The 21,526-nt window shown below is 37.7% G+C and overlaps 1 protein-coding gene across 1 annotated transcript in view; it reads left to right on the top strand.

Moving 5' to 3' along the window:
* znf804a (zinc finger protein 804A) overlaps positions 1 to 21,526 on the top strand; it is a 362,033-nt gene that overhangs the window by 251,779 nt on the left and 88,728 nt on the right. The window contains exon 2 of the mRNA XM_048533683.2: positions 9,474 to 9,617. Within this exon, the coding sequence (XP_048389640.1) occupies positions 9,474 to 9,617 (144 nt within the window). The remainder of the gene's footprint in view (positions 1 to 9,473; positions 9,618 to 21,526) is intronic.

Below are 21,526 nucleotides of genomic sequence, written 5' to 3'. Positions count from 1 at the left end.
GGTTCTGGAATTGAGTAACATCGAAATTTGAACCATAGCTCCTTCCTGATCAGTCTTTTTCACATTGTGTGCCACTGAAATAACTTATTGCAAAAGGAAATAAAAATGAGAACAGTACAAAATGAGAGGTTAATATACAACCAAACGGAAAAGTGTTTGATGAAGTTCTTCTTTTCTGGTTTGATAAAGTGCACTTATGCATCTTATTTTACTGAAATCAAAATGAAGTTTGTAAAATGTAAATCTACAAATTCTTAGTGTTGGTTAGGAGTTTATAGTGACATGTGATATAGCTTCAGTAAGATGGACGAATGGTGCCACATCATAGACAGCATGTGGCAGGTAATGAGTTAAACTTTGAGCCTACATCTGAGTCTTAATGAGAGACTGAGCAGCTGGATTTTTGGCAGGTAATCCCATATATTACAAACTGCTTCCTGAAAGTTTCTCACTTACAGCTCCATAATCCATACTTGTGGGAATATGGTTGCCACAGAAATTACTTTCATGCATTCATCATCTGTTCCATAAGGTTTCCAATCCCCAAATGTACCTGCCCTCAATACCTCAGTATGTGTAGCTGATAATCATCAAGACCTCACTGTCATGGTCATGTGAAGGAATAGCAGAATTTGTGGACTATTTCAAGTAATATCTTAAGCTTGACAATAGACCATTGGAGATTCCAACAACAGAAGGCGTTATAAAAAAATTCTCTCTTTCTACAAACTACCCTCCCCCCCCCAAAAAAATCAACAGGCAACCTTGCACTTTCTGTCTGCTAAGCGTGTCGAGTTAGAGATGTCAGTTGCTCAAAGTTAAAGAGACAAATTCACAATCTAGTTTCAATGGTTTGAATAAGCTTTTAAAGTATTTTTTATTTGGTAGCTGTGTGTAAGTTTATGTGTATGTTGTTGTGTTGTCAGTTCTTCTGCACATGCTTTATAATTTGATCGTAATAGCAAAAATATTCTCCTGAAAATTCAGAAGCGGGTTTCAGGTCAGTGCTCAGTCTGCCTCTCTGCCTTTGGTATATTTTACTTTACTGTTGCAACTGTAGGATTGAGTTATTAAAATGCACTTGTGCTTGTCATTATATTTTCAAATGGCAAAAGAAATCGATAGTAAACCAAGGGTAAAAAGAATTAGTACAACAAGGGAAATTTCCTAATAACAAAATTACACACCCTGCTTACCCAATCATTTGCACGCTTGTTTCTAATGTTCAGCTGCCCACCAAGCATTGACTATAAATGTTGGGACATCATGTTGCGGCTGTACAGGACGTTGGTTAGGTCACTTCTGGAATATTGTATTCAATTCTTTGAGAAAGATGTCATTAAACTTGAAAGGGTTCAGAAAGATTGACAAGGGTTACCAGGATTGGAGGGTTTGGCTATAGCAAGAGCCTCTGAGGCTGTTTTCTCTGGCGCGTCAGAGGCTGAGGGGTAATCTTATAGAAATTTATAAAATCATGAGGGGCATGGATTGAGTGAATAATCAAGGTCTTTTCCCCAGGGTAGGTGAGTTTAAAACTAGAGGACATGGGTTTAAGGTGCACAGCAAAAGATTTAAAAGGGACCTAAGGGGCAAATTGTACACACAGAGGGTGGTGCATGTATGGAACAAGCTGCCAGAGGAAGTGGTGGAGGCTGGTACAATTCGTACATTTAAAAGACATCTGGATGGGTATATGAATAGGAAGGGCTCAGGGAGGTATGGGCCAAATTTTGGCAAATGGGACCAAATTTATTTAGGACATCTGGTCAGCATGGACGAGTTGAACTGAAAGATTTGTTTCTGTGCTGTACATCTCAATGAGTTTATCCACTGTGTACAGAACTCGTGAAGTCCATAATAACAATACTGAATGTCTTTAAGATTCTAATGAAATAATCGAAAATATCCATTTCAACACCATTTGGAAAAAATGTGGTTCTGTTTTGAAGCTCATAAACTGCCATTCAAACACACAGCTATTGATACTCTACTGAAGAAAAAAACAAACTTCTCAGGTCATCATAAATTTGTCAAAATATACAAATTTTCTTTGGAAAATGTCCAGATTAAATGTTAAAGTCAGATTATATTTATGGTGATTGGCAACTTCTTTGACAAAGCTGATGTATTGTACCCTTTTTTGTAATAAGTTTAGTATTGCATGTTGCTCCCACATTCTAACGGATATTTGTTTTCAGTTTGTGCCTTTTCTGTTGAGAATGGCAAGATAATGATTAGAAAGCAGAATGAAAAATGTAAAGATGAGGATCAAAATGAGGTTTTTTATATTAAATGGCAATGATTTCATGAGTGGCTTTCCATCAATGTTATTACAAGTTAATACACATTCCTTTCTTTGTGTGTCATGTAACTGTCCTAGTTCTACAAAGCATTATGGGATTGCCTCAACTGTTCAATGATCAGAAGTGACACAGGGCAGCTGTGGTGCTAATAGGAAGGATTTTTCAAGTTAATACTGCATTCTGTATATGGTTGTTATTTCTATTCTGCTGTTCAAGCTTCTGGAAAATGAAATTGTTCAAAAATGGTTTACAACATATTTGATGAAGACAATATAGAACATTTTAATTATAATGCAGAAATAATGTTTAATCTAGGGATGGGCAAGAAATGCTGGCCAGCCACCCACATCCCACAAAAATGAATAGAGAACAAAAAAATTAAGATTATAATAGTGGCAAAGTAATACTCATGATATGCAACGAATCGAAATGAAAAAGCAAGAAGTATCAAACTAGCTGCAATGCCCCAGAAAGCAAAACAGTAATTCGGTAAGAAAAATTGAAAGGCTCTTTGGCTTCAAAATTCTGTGGAAATTATTCCCTGAACTGTTGGATGAATCTAGATCAATTCTAATTAAAATCAAATAAAAGCATTATTCGGTGATTTTTGTTAGACAGGCAATACTGTCCAAGATAAAAGTACATTGCATTAATGATCAGGGGTAATTATATTGCCTCCATGTGAAAATTCAGCTATTATCCAATGAAAACAGTTTAGACCACCTTATCTAGTGTGGGTAAGAACATACAGTTTTCATTCTCTAATTGTGTTCAACATCATAATTTGTAAATAACACAAAATGACACTTTAAAATCTGATAAACATGATATTTCTAGAAGTAAATCCTATTAATAATCATCTTTAATTGTGTTAGTTCAAAATAGAAGAGATATATAATGTTTAAGCTAAAAGAGAAAATGCAGGAAATACTCAGCAATTTCGATAACATCTGTGAAGAAACACAAGAACTGGAAGAAGAACTTGACAGAATAGTTTCCAAGGAATTTGAGAGGGAGGGAATGATAGAGTAAAGGGAAAATTATTGTAAGAAGTTTTATTATAGGGTGAAATGTAAATGGGATTGAATATCAAAATGGTTGATGATGAATGGCAAACACAAGGACATACAAATTAGGAGAAAAAAGTTGATCAGACTGTGGTTCGAGCCTGGTTTATCATTTATTGCTATCATTCATTTCCTGCCCCAAAAATATTTTCCCATCTGCTCCCCATGTCCCTTGTTTCACAGAGAAGTAAAAATGTGCCCCCTCAAACTTAAATGTACCCAATCCTCTGATTTCAAAGACTCACAATTCTCTGAGAGAAGCCATTTCTCCTCATCCCAGAGACTAGGGGTGAATGGGTCTTTTGTTTTTATGGCTGACAGGCTGTAGAGTGCCAGAGGGATCAGTGTTGTGGCTTCAATTATTTGTAATCTGTATCTGTGATGTGACTGAAGGGTATGAGAGATAAATTTGCCATTAATTCAAGAATAAGCAGCAAAATAAGTTGTCAAATAGAGGTAGTGAGCCTGCAAAGGAATATAGATAGATTGACTGAGCGCACAGAAATTTGGAAGACAAAGTATATTATGAATCTGTTTATTTGGAAGGAAGATTACAAAAGTACCACATTGTTAAAATGGAGAAAGATAGAGAACTTGATGCTAGAGAGGACTCTGGGTGTAGGGGCAGCGCCCAGCAAAATCTTCAATTTCCTGTTGCAATAGAGATTCTGTGGGGTCCCCATACTCAACTCTCATCCATACTTCAGAACTATTATCAGGCCATTGGAACATTTGAGCCACAGTTTCCTTATGGCTCCAGGGGTAAAGCAGGCAGGTAAAACAGAAGAAAAAGATGGAGAGAAAAACAAATCCTTTGGCATAGCTCATAGTTGAATATATAAGAAGAACAGACCTGAGATCAAAGAGGCTTTTCGGAGGTTGTTGACTTGCTCGCCAAGCTGGCTTGTACTTGTTCAGACATATTGTAACCATGCCAGGTGGAGCCTCCAATGAAGAGGTGTTATTCTACTCCACTTGGAATTTATACGGTCTGTTATGGTGAGTACTGTCATTTCTGATTTTGATCTGCATGGGTTTGTATATGGGGTCCAATTCCATGTGTTTGTTGATTGCTTTATGGGTGGAGAGCCATGCCTGTAGGAATTTCCGTGCATGTCTACGTTTGGCTTGGACTACTATTGTTATCTCGTCCCAGTCAAAATGATGGCTTTCATTGTCTGAGTGTACTGATGTTAAAGAGAGTTTGACGTGCATTCAACAAACACGTAGAATTGGACTCCATATACAAACCCATACAGATCAAAACCCGAAATGACAACGGACCGGACAGTATAAATTCCAAGCAGAGTACGATAACATCACTTCATCGGAGGCTCCACTGATGATGTCACCTAGCATGGTGATGAAACTCCTGAACGAGAACAAGCCAGCTTGGCGAGCAAGTTAACAACCTCACCTACACCCTGAGCTACAGATCATTAGCAAAGCTTTGATCAATGAGACTCTTAGAAATTCAGAGGTGGGTGAAGAAGATTTTTAAAAAGAAAATCATGCAATGTTGATGTCATTGGCAAAACCACAAATAGTCATCCATCCTTAGTTGCCCTTAAACTGGTTTTCTCAGCCATTTTCAGAGAATAATTAAGAGTCAAATTCATTGCTGAAGTCACATGTATGCCAGACAAAATAGGGATAGCAGATTTCTTCCTCTAAAAAGGTATTGGTGAACCAGAGGAGTTGTTATGGCAATCAGCGATAGTTTCATAGTCACTGTTACTGAGAGTAATTTACAATTCCAGAGTAGGACTCCCAGTTAATAATTGCAATATCATATGGTCATCTGGATAGGACTAGGAACATTGGGTGATAAGTATCTGATTGGATTGAAAGTATAGGAAAAGAAGAACTCATATTAAATATTCTTGGAATATTGCAATCAAATTGAAGACTAGTTAGACAAATACAAACCAGAAGTGCTTCTTCATTATCTACAGTGATTGCATAACTAGAATTAAAATAAATTTGGTGGAAAAATGGAAAATAAGTAAATGAGAACACCAAAATGAGGAGCAGAATTGGCAAAGTACATGGACAATCTAAAAAGAGAAAAAGAGCAGTGTGAAAAAGATTAAACCAGAATGACAAAAGAGTAAAATTTGAATCACAGGTTGATTGTAGCTCCAGGAGAATGTGTCCATCTGGGAGTAAACTAAACAGGTAAAACAGAAGAAAAACAGAGAGAGAAAAACAAATCAGCCTCTTGCCACTCAATGGTGTTATTATCACTGAATCCCCCACTCTCACTATCCTCGGAGTTACCATTGATCAGAAACTCAACTGGATTCACCACATAAATGCAGTGGCTACAAAAGCAGGTCAGAGGCGAGGAATCTGAGGCAGGTAACTTACTTCCTGATTCCCCAAAGCTTGCCCATCATCTACAAGTCAGGGGTGTGAAAGAATACTCCCCACATGCCTGGAAGAGGGCAGCTCCAATAACACCAAAGAAACTTGACACCGTCCAGGACAAAGCAGCCTGCTTGATTGGCACTATATCCACAAATATTCACTCCCTCCACCACTGATGCTTAATTGCAGCAGTGTGTACTATCCACCTAAAGCATTGCAGAAATTCACCAAAGATCTTCAGACAGCACCTTCCAAACCCTCAACCACTTCTAACTAAAAGGACAAGGGCAGCAGATAAATGGGAACACCATCACCTTCACGTTCCCCTCAAAGGCACTCACCATCCTGACTTGGAAATTTATCATTGTTCCTTCACTGTTGCTGGGACAAAATCCTGGAATTCCCTGCCTAATGACATTGTGGGTCAACCTACAACAGGTGGGCTGCGACGGTTCACGAAGGCAGCTCACTGCCACCTTCTCAAGGGCAACCAGAAACAGGCAATAACTGCTGGCCAGCCAGTGTGCCCACATCCCACAAAATGAATAAATAAAAAAAGTGTAAGACCGTCAAACGGAGGCAGCTTTGAATGACCCCAGTGTAAATGTCCATATTATTTTGAATAAAATTGATGAACTACAAACAAAAATTGTTGTGGTGGCTTGATGTAGCTAACAGAGGCAGAACTTGAGCTGCAGCTGGATTTGGACTAAATATCCTTAAACACAAACCATTTAGGAGAATTAAAGTAGAAAAAAATATTTTGTTACATGATCAAAAATTCCATTAGAGCACTTGAATGTCAAAGTGAAATAGGTGGTGAAATACAAAATTATTCAATTGTTGTTAAAGAATAAGGAGAGGAAAATAATTCTTTTGGGAGTTTATTACGGACTGACAAATAAGAAGAGAGAGATTTTCACATAAGTTGAACAAAATGCACAAACAACAAGTAAGTAATAATGACAACAAAATGTGAGGCTGGATGAACACAGCAGGCCAAGCAGCATTTCAGGAGCACAAAAGCTGATGTTTCAGGCCTAGACCCTTCATCAGAGAGGGGGAATGGGGAGAGGGTTCTGGAATAAATAGGGAGAGAGGGGGAGGCGGACCGAAGATGGAGAGAAAAGAAGATAGGTGGAGAGAGTATAGGTGGGGAGGTAGGGAGGGGATAGGTCAGTCCAGGGAAGACGGACAGGTCAAGGAGGTGGGATGAGGTTAGTAGGTAGATGGAGGTGCGGCTTGGGGTGGGAGGAAGGGATGGGTGAGAGGAAGAACAGGTTAGGGAGGCGGAGACAGGTTGGACTGGTTTTGGGATGCAGTGGGTGGAGTGGAGGAGCTGGGCTGGTTGTGTGGTGCAGTGGGGGGAGGGGACGAACTGGGCTGGTTTAGGGATGCAGTTGGGGAAGGTGAGATTTTGAAACTGGTGAAGTCCACATTGATACCATTAGGCTGCAGGGTTCCCAGGCGGAATATGAGTTGCTGTTCCTGCAACCTTCGGGTGGCATCATTGTGGCACTGCAGGAGGCCCATGATGGACATGTCATCTAAAGAATGGGAGGGGGAGTGGAAATGGTTTGCGACTGGGAGGTGCAGTAGTTTGTTGCGAACTGAGCGGAGGTGTTCTGCAAAGCAGTCTCCAAGCCTCCGCTTGGTTTCCCCAATGTAGAGGAAGCCACACCGGGTACAGTGGGTGCAGTATACCACTTTTGGCAGATGTGCAGGTGAACCTCTGCTTAATGTGGAATGTCATCTTGGGGCCTGGGATAGGGGTGAGGGCGGTGGTGTGGGAGCAAGTGTAGCATTTCCTGCGGTTGCAGGGGAAGGTGCCGGGTGTGGTGGGGTTGGAGGGCAGTGTGGAGCGAACAAGGGAGTCACGGAGAGAGTGGTCTCTCTGGAAAGCAGACAGGGGTGGGGATGGAAAAATGTCTTGGGTGTTGGTGTCGGATCTAGGCCCGAAACGTCAGCTTTTGTGAAGGGTCTAGGCCCGAAACGTCAGCATTTGTGAAGGGTCTAGGCCCGAAACGTCAGCTTTTGTGAAGGGTCTAGGCCCGAAACGTCAGCTTTTGTGCTCCTGAGATGCTGCTTGGCCTGCTGTGTTCATCCAGCCTCACATTTTGTTGTCTTGGATTCTCTAGCATCTGCAGTTCCCATTATTTCTGGTAAGTAATAATGGGTGACTTTCATTATTCACAGATTTGGTTTAAAGTAAAAATTTTACGCAACAAATCCAATACTGCAGTGAGTTTTAGGAATTAATATTTAACAAATAGATATTAAGAGGATAAGACAATAACTCGGAAGCAGAGACCATAACATAATTAATTTCAGTATAAATCAGTCCAAGATACTCAGTTGTAAAAAATATTTTCACTAGGCCAATTATGAGCTCAATGCAGATAAATTAGAATTAACATTCGTAGGTGGGTTAGTAAATACCTGAATCTTTCAAATAGCAGTTAATTTGGATATCAACAAGATATAGTAACACAGGAAGTAGACATGAAGTAAAACTTACATTTATTGCAGAACAAACTAAAAGAAGTTAAAAAATGCAGATGACAAAATCCAGTACTAATAAGCAAATATAAACAAACCACATAGAAAATAGAAGGAAAGCAAAAAAGGAAAACAAAAGTGTGAGAAATAACAGCATGGAGAATAAAAAAGAGAAATAGTGAAAGATTTAGAGATGCATATGAAGGATGAAGGAATGGTGGAAATTTTGAATGACCAATTTACTTTTTTATTTTTACTGCAGAATGAAAACATAAATAAGGGAATTGGAGTAATTAGATAGATTAACTGAGTGTAGATGTGAAGAAAGTTGTGAAATACTGTTGAATTCAATGTTGAAAAAGTGCTAGGTCTTAATGGTACAAATACACTTATTTTAAACTGGATAATTATCACAAGCTGAATGGCAAAGGTGGGTAATTATTTGCCTAACCACAATTATAGATAGTTCTTGGAAACACCCAAGTAAATTTTCTATGCTTTCAATGCTGCAAAAAAAAACTTTTTCTGATTGTTCAAAGACCAAAATTCTGTGGTTCTGAAACCATAGTAATTCTACTAAAATAAAGTTGCAAAAACATACAGAAGACTGCATTTTAAATTTATGAATGATCAGCATTTTGACACGGTCCAGTATGACCATTCTAACAACTATTTTAAAGTCAATTTATTTTTCTTCCTCATGCTGTCAAAGTTTTGAAAAAATGTAAAGGATAAATTAACTATTGTTAAAATATGGCCTGTACAACTTTATTTTTAATCACTTCTTCTTAAAGTGGGTTTTAGACTGATTTTGAGCATAATATAGAGAAGTGGTTGAGGCTTAAGATATTCAAGTCACAGCCTGTAAAAATACAAATGCATTAGCTTTGCATATATATCCTATCTGTTGAAAATGAGTTTATGCTGAGACTCAAAAGAAAAGTCTTGGATATGTTTTGAAAAGTTGCTGATTAAATTTAGCCTTGTTACAGGTTATTATTAATACAATGTCTCGCTAGCTGTCTGCCAGATTGACACACCACTTCTAAATAATCGTTGAGCTTGAAATTGCTAACGTTTACTTCACTAGAAAATAAAATTTACATACAAGGTGTCAGCATGTTGAAAGCCAAGGGATACATAATTACAAAGTGTTCGGCAAAACAGTACGAGGTTCTAAAATATTTTGAAATGCAAAACCTTTAGAATAACAAATTCATTGATTTCTTCACAGGACTACACTGAAAAGGAAAAAGCAATAACAAAGGCCTTGGAGGATCTGAAGGCCAACTTCTACTGTGAATTGTGTGACAAACAATATTATAAACATCAAGAGTTTGATAACCATATAAACTCCTATGATCATGCTCACAAGCAGGTAAGTAAACAGTCCTGGTATTATGATAACAGTTACAACTCAGTATTGGAACAGTCGTATTAACACATTCATGACTGAGAGTACTGCAAATGGAATCTTCATTGTAACTCCTGATCTATGAATAATGATACATAAAATTCTTGCATGATTTACTTATTGTGGATGCAGAATGTAAAAAAGTAGCATCAAAGTAATGAAGTATCATTGGATTAATAATCTCATTATGTTTAAGTTAAATATGCATGTTCCATGTTTGCTTTTTGACAGTACACATTTTTTTTAAATGTGCTATTTCTTTTAGCATGGTGACTAACTTTATGGTATAGATATGTTTTCATGTGTGCAATTAAAATAACAGTGCTAGCAAATCTGAACAATAGATTGACATCTGTGACCATCTGAAGTACACAGTCTTACAGCATCAATGTCATGTCATGAACTGTCAGTTGGTAGACTGTGGGGTAGACCAGTGCCCTCATGGAGGCTTTAACAACTTTAGTAGAAAAGAGACAGTTGAACATGTGTTCACCAACATTACATATTCTGGGGATTGTAGGTCTGAACATATCCAAGCTGCAACTGATATTATAATTGGACTCAGTGGATACCCATCTGAGATTATTTTCAGCATTAATGCATAATGACAAATTTAATGAGACTTGCATCCAAACAAGAAGCAAGAATCTTTCAAGTCTTTGAGCTTGCCCCACCATTAATTAAGATCATACTTGATCAGTTTGTAACCTCAGATTGGCATTGCCAACTGCCCTCAATAATCTTCCAGCCCCTTGCTTAACAAGAATGGATCTATCTCTGTGTTTAAAGTTTCAAAGACTCTGCTTCCATCATCTTTTCAGGAAGAGAGTTTAAAAGACTCAAGCCCTCTGACAGAGAGGGATAAAATCATCTCACCCTGTTTCAAATGAACAGCTGTGATTTCTAAAGAGTGACCACTACTTCCAGGTTGTCTCATAAGAGGAAACATCCCCACCACATTTACCTGTCAAAACTCTTCATGATCTTATATATTTCGATCAAGTCACTTCATACTCTTCTAAACTCCAGCAAGTACAAAGCTAGCTTACCTATCCTTTTCTCAAAACAACCCGTTCAGGGTGGCACGGTGGCTCAGTGGTTAGCACTGCAGCCTCACAGCACCAGGGATCCAGGTTCGATTCTACCCTCAGGTGACTGTCTGTGTGGTGTTTGTACATTCTCCCTCTGTCTGTGCAGTTTTTGTCCGGATACTCTGGTTTCCTCCCTCAGCCCAAAAATGTGCTGGCTAGGTAAATTGCCCGTAGTGTTCAGGGATGTGTGGATTTGGTGGGTTTTCGGGGAATGGGTCGGGGTGGGATACTCTGAGGGTTGGTTATGGACTTGTAGGGCTGAAGGGCCTGTTTCCACACTGTAGGGATTCTGTGATCTATTCCAGGTATTGGTCTGGTCAACTTCTGAACTGCTTCCAATGCTTCAATAAGGTGACCAAGACTGTGTACAGTGCTCCTGATGTGGTCTCAGTAATGCCCTGTATAACTGAAGCATAACTTCCCTACGTTGCTCTTTGATTTCCCTCACAATAAATAATAACCTATTTATCTATTGCTTATCCCAATTACTTGCCAAAACTGTATATTAACCTTCAGCATTAAGACACCCAAATGCCTATATATCTCAAAGCTGTGCAAGCTCTCATCATTTAGAGAACTTGCTTCTTTTATATTCTTATCTAAATGATGAGGGATTGCAGAGCTTTAAGATATAGAGGTGTTTGGGCACTCTGATGTTTGAATGGACAACTTCTTATTTTCCCACATTATATCCCATTTACCACACCTTTTCTCACTCATTTAACCTATGAAATTTTTTTGTACCTTTTTTAAAATCTTCTTCACAACGTACCTTCATACTCATCCAGCACATTTGGCAACCAAATGTTCTGTCCATTCACCAAAGCCATGGATATAAATGTTAACAGCTATGATCTCGGCACCAATCCCTGTCACACGTCACTCCTTACATTTTGGCACCCTGGAAAAAAAACATTTATGACTACACTGTTTTCAGTTAGCCTGCCTATCAACTATCTGTGCCATTATGCTACACTGCGAGATTTTATTTTCCACTATAACCTTCGATATGGTGCTTTATTAAATGCTTGCTGAAAATCTTAATACAGCAAATCAAACTGTTCTTTATTCAGTGTACAGATTATCTCCCCAAAGACCTCCAATACATTTGTCAAACACAATTTACTTTACACAAAACTCTGACTCTGCCTGATTACTTTGAATTAATGTAAGCATCCAGCTATAACTTCTCAACATTCTCTCTCTGATGGAGGGTGGCCTTCAGTTTCCTGCTTTCTGCATCCTCTGTTTTTGACTGAAGGAATTACATTTGCTATTTGCAAATCTAGTGAGACTATTCCCCAGTCAAAGGGAGTTTTGGAAAAGTAAAACCAATGCATCAATCATCCCACTGGAAATGTTTTTTAAAGATGAAGTCCATCAAGACCTGGGCAGTTGTCAGTTTGCAGTTCCAAAGTGATTGTGATTCTACTGAATTCTCTCCATTTTATTTGTTGATTTACTTTTTCTTTCAGAATATTACTTTCATCCTCTATGGTAAAGAGCAATGCAAAAATATCTGTTCAATTCAAATACTGTCTCCTTATTTTCCATTATCAATTCTCCAGACACATTTTCCATAGAACAACACTCACATTGTGAACTATTGTTTTTTTTAAAATATTTATAGAAATTCTTACTATCGGTTTTATTTTTCTGACTAGTTTTCCCTTGTACTCTAATTATTTTCCCATCAACCTTTTGGTTATTGTTCACAGTTTTTAATATTTTGTCCAATGACTTGCCATTTGTCTTTTGTACAAATTTATGTTTTCTTTAAGTTTGGTACTATCTTTACCATTTAGCCTAGAGTGAAGAACATTGATCAGCAAGAAATGCCAATAAGTTAACTAAAAGTCAAGTTAATGAATCCTTTAAAAAGAAATTCATGACTCCATCTCAAGTGCCTTAGCTTGCTCATTGAAATAGCTCCACAAAGCCTGGTATCCTGTCACCAAGTCACCCTTTATTTACACATGCATAGTGCTCGATACTGACACAGCTAGCTCAGAGCTGGCTTCAAAAGTGAACAGAACCCCTACCACTCCTGTTTTTATCTGTCAGTCAGGGCTCCCTGATTGGACCTGATTAACAGCCCCGATCGGGGAACTTATATTCTATGAGGTCCACCTGGCTGATCTCGTTCCAATCACTTGCCAACAAAATCAACTAGAATGAGAAGTTTTGCTTCCTTGTATTGTGGTAGATGTTGAAGTTAGGATAGGTTTGACTATATTCGATCTGACAGCACAGTTGTGCCATTTCACATCACTTGTTCATCTGTAAGCTTCTATTCTGTCAACTGTAATGCAGCTTTTAACTATTTCAGTGTCCACTTGCAGAAAGGCATAATTGTTTGCTCTATACTTTGCATGTCGTTCCTGTCTTACATTTGAGTACAAAAAATGATCTTATACATTTCAAATATTATAATAGGCATTTTATATTTTTCAAATGCGTAAACATCAGAATATCAGTTTTTCCATTAATTTGCTGGAAAATGCTGTGGCTATGGAATAAGTGCTTCCCTCTAATTAACTCATCATTGATGTTACGATTTAAAATATCTCTTTTTATTATGAAAAAACTTCTAACTGGCTAGTTCCATCTATGATTAATCAAGGTCCTAATGATAAGGCCTAGCAACGTCATATTGAAAATTATTTTAAATGGTTTACAACCAAATAATGTAGTGTGTTTGAAATAATAATAACTTTTCAAATACTGCAACTCTCTTTCATGCATTATTCTGTTTGAAAATTGTAAGGTATGGTTTATGCATTTAATGGAATAGAATATAATTTTACAATTCTGTGTCATTGTACTGTTGCTCTAATACTTAACAGCTCAAGAACAAAGAGTAAATGCGAGCTTTTCCCTATTGATTTAGGGTTGATGTACTTGTAACCTACAGTTACTATAAAAAACATGGAAATAATGGTTAAATGAATAGCTTGTGTCACGGTATTGTATTTAATGAGGAGAATAGGGAGAGGTAGCCTTTGGAGATCTGCTCCTGTTAACACAACATCCATAAGCTTCATGGATTGATGTCAACTATAACTCAGAGTTTAACTTTTTCTGTGAATTAAACAAAACATAACTAAAGAACTATGCAGCCCTGTTTTTTTTTCTATATAGCTGAAATGGGACTGACTTGTCCTAAGTTGCAGGCTTTGAGTTATGACCTGGCCCAGATTTCCTTTGGGAACTGCTCCACCTAATTTGATTCAGTCACAAGCACTGGGAAAGCTTGACCGATGAACATGACCTGTGGCATATTTAGCTAGAGATCGAAAAATCCTGCCCTTAAAGGATCAGCTCTAAAGGGCACCAGCTACATGTGGAAAAGCAAGTGGTACAGGGAATAGGACAATGAAGACCAGGTCAGAAAGTCCCAGTAGAAACATATATGTTACAATGTAGACGCCCAACACTTGCAAATTTATGAAGCATGAGTTTTCAGGAAGAAGAAGGAAAAGGATGGTGAGTGTATCTGTCACTTTCGTCCATTTTTACATCTGGAGCTTATCCAGGAGGACATAATATAAAAATAGGAATTTCCAAACATCCTCACAAAGTCTTATTTCAGCACAAACCATTGTGGCTTCTCACACACTTGAATTGTGGTAAAATATTTTGTGTATTCGCCTGCATAGTTGTGTGAGAGATGTACAGCATTTAACAGATGCTCAGGTTTTCAGGTTGTGCTGTTGGCTGATTTCTCAGTTGTCACAGCAAACATGCAGGGAGAGGTCAATCCCCTCCAATAAAACCCATTACCCATTCGCTATTATATCCTTTCCTTTCAAAGATGCAGGCACTGTGGACCATTGCCTAATATTATCCTGGATAACAGCCATTAACATGCAGAATAATATATCCATGGTCTAGTAACACCCAAACATTGATTGACTACAGCTGTTCTTTGTTTATTGACTAATTGATATGGAGATAACATAAAGAAATTTAGTTCTCGAAAGACTGACATTTGAATCCATTTGCACCCAGATGATGTTTCCCTACATCTATTCAACACTTCTTTTGCTTAATACCAATGTTTCACAAGGAATCTGTCACAGATTTACATTTGATGATTGAATAAATGGACAATATTTGATTAACTGACATTTAAATGCCTATTTACAAATATGATAAATCAGTAAAGATACAGTGGGGAGCCAATCCAATACTGCTTGCTTTAAACAACATCAAAAATGAAATTACTTCCAAAATCCATCACAGGCTTACATCTCTACAGGCCATCTGATGTGGTATTTTTCTAACATGATTAGCTATGCAGAACCTGGCAGCACAAAAGTCTTGTGCTGTCATAACCTTCAGATATAGAAGGTCAACCATCTTCTTTCCAAGTGTCTTTTTCAAAAGTCATGCTGTAGCAGACTAATGATGATATCGCAAGAAGGAGCTGGTAGAAAACAACTGCAGCATTAGTGTGCTCCTAACAGTCTCTGTAGTACTGTGCGTCATATTCATGTAATCTGTATTTAGCTGCAGTAATACAAGGAAGCTCATTTTTGTTTAGCTAATGTTGCACTTCTTATTGACCAGAAAAGAGGAAATCCTAATCCATAGTACACCACTTTGGGTTTGATGTAACCCAGACACAAAATGGAGGCAGTGGTTAGTCCCTGCCATCACATTAAACAGCAGTGACTAATGTGACTTCTGACTTTGTCCACGTGGCGCCAACTAAGCGAAATTAGAAATTAGGCATTCAAAACAAAAGTCAGGAAAAAAGAAAAACCCAGAAGATTTCAAAGAAAACAGTTAGTTTGACTACTGATGACAGTGAACCCTACCAACCTCATGGCAACACTCAATACAGAAGAATATTTCAGAGAATGGCACAGAAATTGTTTGAGGCCTGGCAGGAGAGGCACAGGGCAGAAGAAATCCGTAACTCTAACGCAGAGATACTGGCTACGTTGTGAGGTGGTGATCTGACCAAATGATCTTCAGTCCAAGTGTAGCCAGTGAGCCAACAGTGCACCAAGGATTGCATAAGTCAAAACCAAAATTCCTGTGTACCAAAGGAGAAACCTTAAATAGCTCAGTAATTCAGGCTGAAAAGGCAAGTATTTTTAAAAGATGTTCCAACTTCAATTGAGCATCATTGCTATCGCGTCTGGATACTACAAAACAAGGCTGGTAAACCAAAGCTAAGAGAAATCTCATATATTCCAGTAGTGGAGAACTGAGTGATTGGGAAGTTTAAAGAAATACATAAGTCTGGTTGAACATAAGTTCTTTTCCAGTACACAAAGAGATATAGCAGGACCAAGGCCAGGAACTTGGGGAAAATATCTATTAAAGCTGCGAGCACAGGTGAAGTGCATTGTTATAGAGTAAATAACTTTAAAGCAGACAAAATGGCTAATTCAATTCAAAGATTGTTGCATCAAAAATAATATTGCCTGGAAAATTTCATTTCAGGGAAGTTGCTAATAGTGCCAATGATTGTGAAAGTATACAAGGATATAGATAGATTGGCAACTTCGGCACAGAAATGGCAGATGGAGTTTAATTCAGACAAATACGAGGTGATGCATTTTGTAGGATCAAATTTAGGTGTGAATTATATTGTAAATAACAGAACCCTTAGGAACACTAACATTCAGATGGACCTGGGCGTGTAGGTCCACAGTTCCCTGAAGCGGCAACACAGGTAACAATTGTACACAATTGCGAATATAGCAGATGACGTTAATGCTCACCAACAGGTAAATAAAACTTCGGACAAATTCGGAGAGGTGTTTGAAATCTTTAACAATTATTTTAACCTTAGAACTAATAAAGTTCTGAAAGGCAAAATTTTGAAAAAGAGTGGTATTCTGGTGGATCTCGAGATAATATTGTTCATGACCTCTTGAGTCTAATGGAGAAATAAGGTCATGGTGATTTAAAGTCTGACTTCATAAGAGACTCGATTTATGAAAGCATTACTGATGCATCTTTGACAGATTTATTTTTTACAGCCTAATGAAGACCCCACTCTAGAGAAAGCAATTCAGATAGTGAGTGAAGCAGAGGTCCAGAAGCAAAGCAAGCCAATTCTAGGAGAGATAAAACTGGGCATAGGAGATCTATTTCGTTCTTAAGATATAAAACCATAAAAGTTACACCAGGAAAACTAATACAGTAGGCTGGACTGACATCAAACAATAACAGTCTTTGCCAAAGCTGTGGAGCAAAGAAAGGTTCCTCTATTAAAAAGGTCATAACTGCAAGGCTGTCATTGCTGAGGAACAACTTCTTAATTGAATGCTGTGATAGCTATTTTGAGTCCTGGTCAGAAGGTTTCATAAAAGGATAGAACTCTGCCTTCAGCAGTGAATTGTCTCCATCTCCATGGCTTTCCCACCACATACACCCCTACTCCTTAAAATGAGAAAAACCCTGAAAAGGATCATTGCAGGTGTTAAGGCAAATTTCAGGCATTTCTCAAAGACAGAAACTGTGGTCAGCTTTCAAACCTTTTTTTTAGTAAGTAAATAGGTCATATTCAGAAAATGTGTCAAATCAGCCAGGGAAAAGCAAAGGGGAGAAAAGCAAAGGACAGAAAAGCACAGGAAAGAGATACATGAGGTGGAATAATTTCCAATAGAAGATAAACATATATGGAAAATCGTTGACATAGAATATTTTGGCATGTAGACATGTACTTCAAATGGTACCTCATGAATTTCAAATTTGACGTGGACCAAGTCAGGTTATCAGATAGAGAACCTCAGTTGGTAAAACACTGTTTATAGTCACACTGTCTGGGGAGAACTGCACTTAATTTTAAAGGTATGATACAAGAAACTCTTCCACATAGTTTTAGAACCCTTGCTGATTTTTCATTATTTGATAATTTTTGGTTTGGAACTGTAAACCGTGATCTAAAGATGATTGTTAATTTGGACTATGGGCAACAGCTCATATTTTTTAAAAAGAATGAAAAATCAAGGTGTTGTTTGTTTGTGACACCAGACTTGTCAGTTAATTACAAGTTGGTCCTTGATCAAAGACTTCATTAGACTCTATGACTGCAGAAAAAGCATTGTGTTCAACCAAATAGCAGATGTTGGCCATTAACAAGGTGAGCACCTGGGAATTGGTGCCACCAAATATAGAAGAGAATGTGATGACCAAACAGAGGGAGGAGCTGGAGTTTTTGAATTGTTTTGAACTGGGGTTTTCTGAGAGGAGGAGTTTGGCTATTGATGCTATAGCATGAAAATTTGTTAGCTCCCTGCCTAAGCTCTCATGATCAACTATTAAAATATCAGAGAATAAAAACCATGTTATAAGTATTATTGAATCCCTCAGAGTGAATTAGCAGAGGTGGAATTGATCAACATCTTCAGAAAATCAATGAAGAAACAAAATTTTTGCCAGTGGAACAACATGTCATGAAAGCTGCTTAAATAATCCCACTGCTTTTGTTATTTTCTTTATCTTAAATTTAACCCTTAACTGTGCCTGTTTGTCTGTCTGACTGCCTTTTGTGTGAATAGTGATGAAAACTCAAGTTATTGGATTTAAACGATTAAATCATAGGAATGTGATGGCCTAGTGGTATCACCAGATTACTAATTCAGAAACTGATCTAATGTTATGGGAACCAGGGTTTGAATCCCACCATGACAGATAGTGGAATTTGAGTGCAAATTTTTTTTAAAAAGCTGGAATTTAACATCTACTCATGGGAATAAAACTATTGCTGGTATCTTTAGGGAAGGAAATCTGTCATCCTCACCTGGTTGGGTCTACATGTGACTTCAGACCCAGAGCAATGTGACTGAATTTCAACATTCCTCTGAAATGACCCAGCAAACCATCTAGTTCAAGGGAAGCGAGGGATGGACAATAAATGCTGGCCAGCCAGTGATAACCCACAGCCCATGTGCGAATATTAAAAAAAAATGTTGTTTAATTTTGCTGTGCTGAAGTTACTGTGTTGTTAATAAACTATTGAGTTTATTGTTTAAGCTACAATCTGATGTTGATTTGATTATTCACAGAGTTTGGCACTGGGTAATCACGAAATGTCTGTGTAAGAAACATTGAAGTTAAATTTGAGGGTTATAATTTTTACTGTTGTGAATACAGAGACATGAAGGCTGATTTGATTCACTGTCTATCTTTGTGTCATTGCAATAAAATTAATTGAATGCTAGAAAAAAAATATACTTCAAAGTCAAGAATTGCCTCCCCTGAAGAGAAGGGCATATTTTGGCCTCAAAATGATTTGAAAGTTGGGAGAGGTTAAACTGCACAAGGTCAAGGAACCACTGATTGAAATTTTACTGGACTCTGAGATTGCATGGCAGAACATAGACAAAAAAAAATACTGAATCTTCTGAGGTTAATTATGAAGGAATAAAAACATTACTTCGCAGCATATATGTAATGGAAAGCTGTAACTATAGTGATTTGGCTGCAATGCTTTCTACACACATTAAACTTGAACAGAGTGGAGATGCCAAGTGAGAAGAAAGGTCAGGATAAAGTGCAAGCAAAAGTGAAACAACTGAACCATCTGCATCACTTGAGAGGATGTAACGTAACAGAAAGAGAATGTAACTTTCTGCAATTGAAGACTTGGAGTGTTATACAGTTCAGTGAAGGACTATATACTCCACATTCAAGTATGCTCTTTGTCTTGCTGAAGGTGCAAGATCAAGGAAATGTGCAACCTCCCTGACTTATCAAAGAAGAATCACCAACATATCTCATCAAGCAAGAGTGAAGCTCCAGGTAACAAAATTGAGGAATTGATAAGCTGATGTCACTAATAATTCATTCACTGATAGGAAAGGAGAAAGCTCAAAATGCTTAAGAAGTCAAAGTAAGAAGTTTGCCTACTTCTACATAAAGCTATATATAGAATGAGAAAAGCATTCTCCTGACTCCAGTTGAAAATATGGCACATACAACCTTACCAAAAACACCACTAAGAAGAAAGTTTCTTGGATCTTTGCACTACCATGAAAAATAATTCTTGCAACTACATAAACAGGTCTAGGCCCGAAATGTCAGCTTTTGTGCTCCTGAGATGCTGCTTGGCCTGCTGTGTTCATCCAGCCTCACATTTTATTATCTTGGAATCTCCAGCATCTGCAGTTCCCATTATCTCTATGAGATTAAAGTCCCTCCAGTTCACGGGAGAACTCCAGACCTCAGTCCATCAGGAAGACAGCCCAAGTGTTCGACATTCTATCCAACAAACCATAATTCTTCCAATTCCAAAGGTGACAGTTTAGGAGAAAATAGCGAAGCCTCCAGACAATCTGAATTTGTATAGTGACAGACTTGGGGGTGAAATGAGATTGTAATAAATGTATAACAAAATAATAATTACAAGAAAAATAATAACTTGAAGAGAGATGTTTGAAATGGTTAATACTTGATTGAGTGCACTGTGGTGAAGACACAGGGGCATGATCAGAATGAAAAAGGAATTGAGAGGACACAGACCGGGGGGTAATGAGTCTCTCACTATGTCTGCAATAACATAGATCATTTTCATGTAAACTGTAAATTGTTGCAGTAGTGCAGTAAACGTCAAACTGTTTGCTCAACAATACTTTGAAAGGTAGCTATTCTAATCCATATTGCCTCACTGTCAGCTTGAAGGAACCCACACACAACACTAAATTTATTTTCATTCAGTTGAAGCATCCAGCATGTTCAAAATGCAGCAATGAATATTCTTGTTTACCATTTTGAAAAAAGAATTCTTCAAATGATCACGCCTACCAGTAATAATGAAGAAAAGTATTGAATGAGATGATTTGTAGGACAAAACTACATATTTTTGAAGATGTATCAGAGATAATGGGAACTGCAGATGCTGGAGAATTCCAAGATAATAAAATGTGAGACTGGATGAACACAGCAGGCCAAGCAGCATCTCAGGAGCACAAAAGCTTCGGGACCCTTCGGGTCTAGGCCCGAAACGTCAGCTTTTGTGCTCCTGAGATGCTGCTTGGCCTGCTGTGTTCATCCAGCCTCACATTTTATTATATTTTTGAAGATGCCTGGTTTACCTGATCAGTACTACAAATACCAGTGTGTAGGATCCAACTTTTCATAGCCTTTTTCATTTGATACTAATTGGATATTTAGACAGCACCTTGATAATCAAAATGTTATGCCATGTTAGCGAGGCCCATTTCTGCTTTGGATTTATATACAACTCACATTGAGGGTAAAGCCTGATTGGTTTTCTAGCATTTTTCCATCCCACCATCCAGCCAGTCTGATTGAAATTAGCTGTTGTTAGAATCAACCAGAGCTAAAACTGTTTTTCCTTGTCAATTATGATTAAGCTGTTATATGGTTTAAAAATAGCATGTATGAAGTAATGTAATGGCATAGAAGTCTTTTGGAAATTGCACTGTCCATAACTAATTTACATTTGCTAAATCTGGAGTACAAGTTTATGAGAAGCAACAGCAGTGGTTGTAGGACAGCCTATACTGATTTGAATAATTCACAAAATACAATTTGTACTAGTTAGAATCATGTATTTCTGTAAATAATGAAGTGAAAAACTGACACTTTTAAATGAATGATTAACACATTCTCATCAGTAAAAGTAAAATTAGTGCCATATTGCTGTCCAACCATGCTTTAAATTTAGTGACTTCAAAGTAGTACATTATTAATACTCACACTGTTGTACATTCCTCAGAGTATGTATTTTTTAATTAAATTAAAAAGTCAAATGTATAAATAGATACTATTGCATTGGTAAAATTCAAAGAACTA

The sequence above is a fragment of the Stegostoma tigrinum genome, chromosome 7 (assembly GCF_030684315.1).
Source record: "Stegostoma tigrinum isolate sSteTig4 chromosome 7, sSteTig4.hap1, whole genome shotgun sequence".
Taxonomy (NCBI): Eukaryota; Metazoa; Chordata; class Chondrichthyes; order Orectolobiformes; family Stegostomatidae; genus Stegostoma; species Stegostoma tigrinum.
Note: the sequence above shows the minus strand (reverse complement) of the source record. Positions and strands in the feature narration are given on the sequence as shown.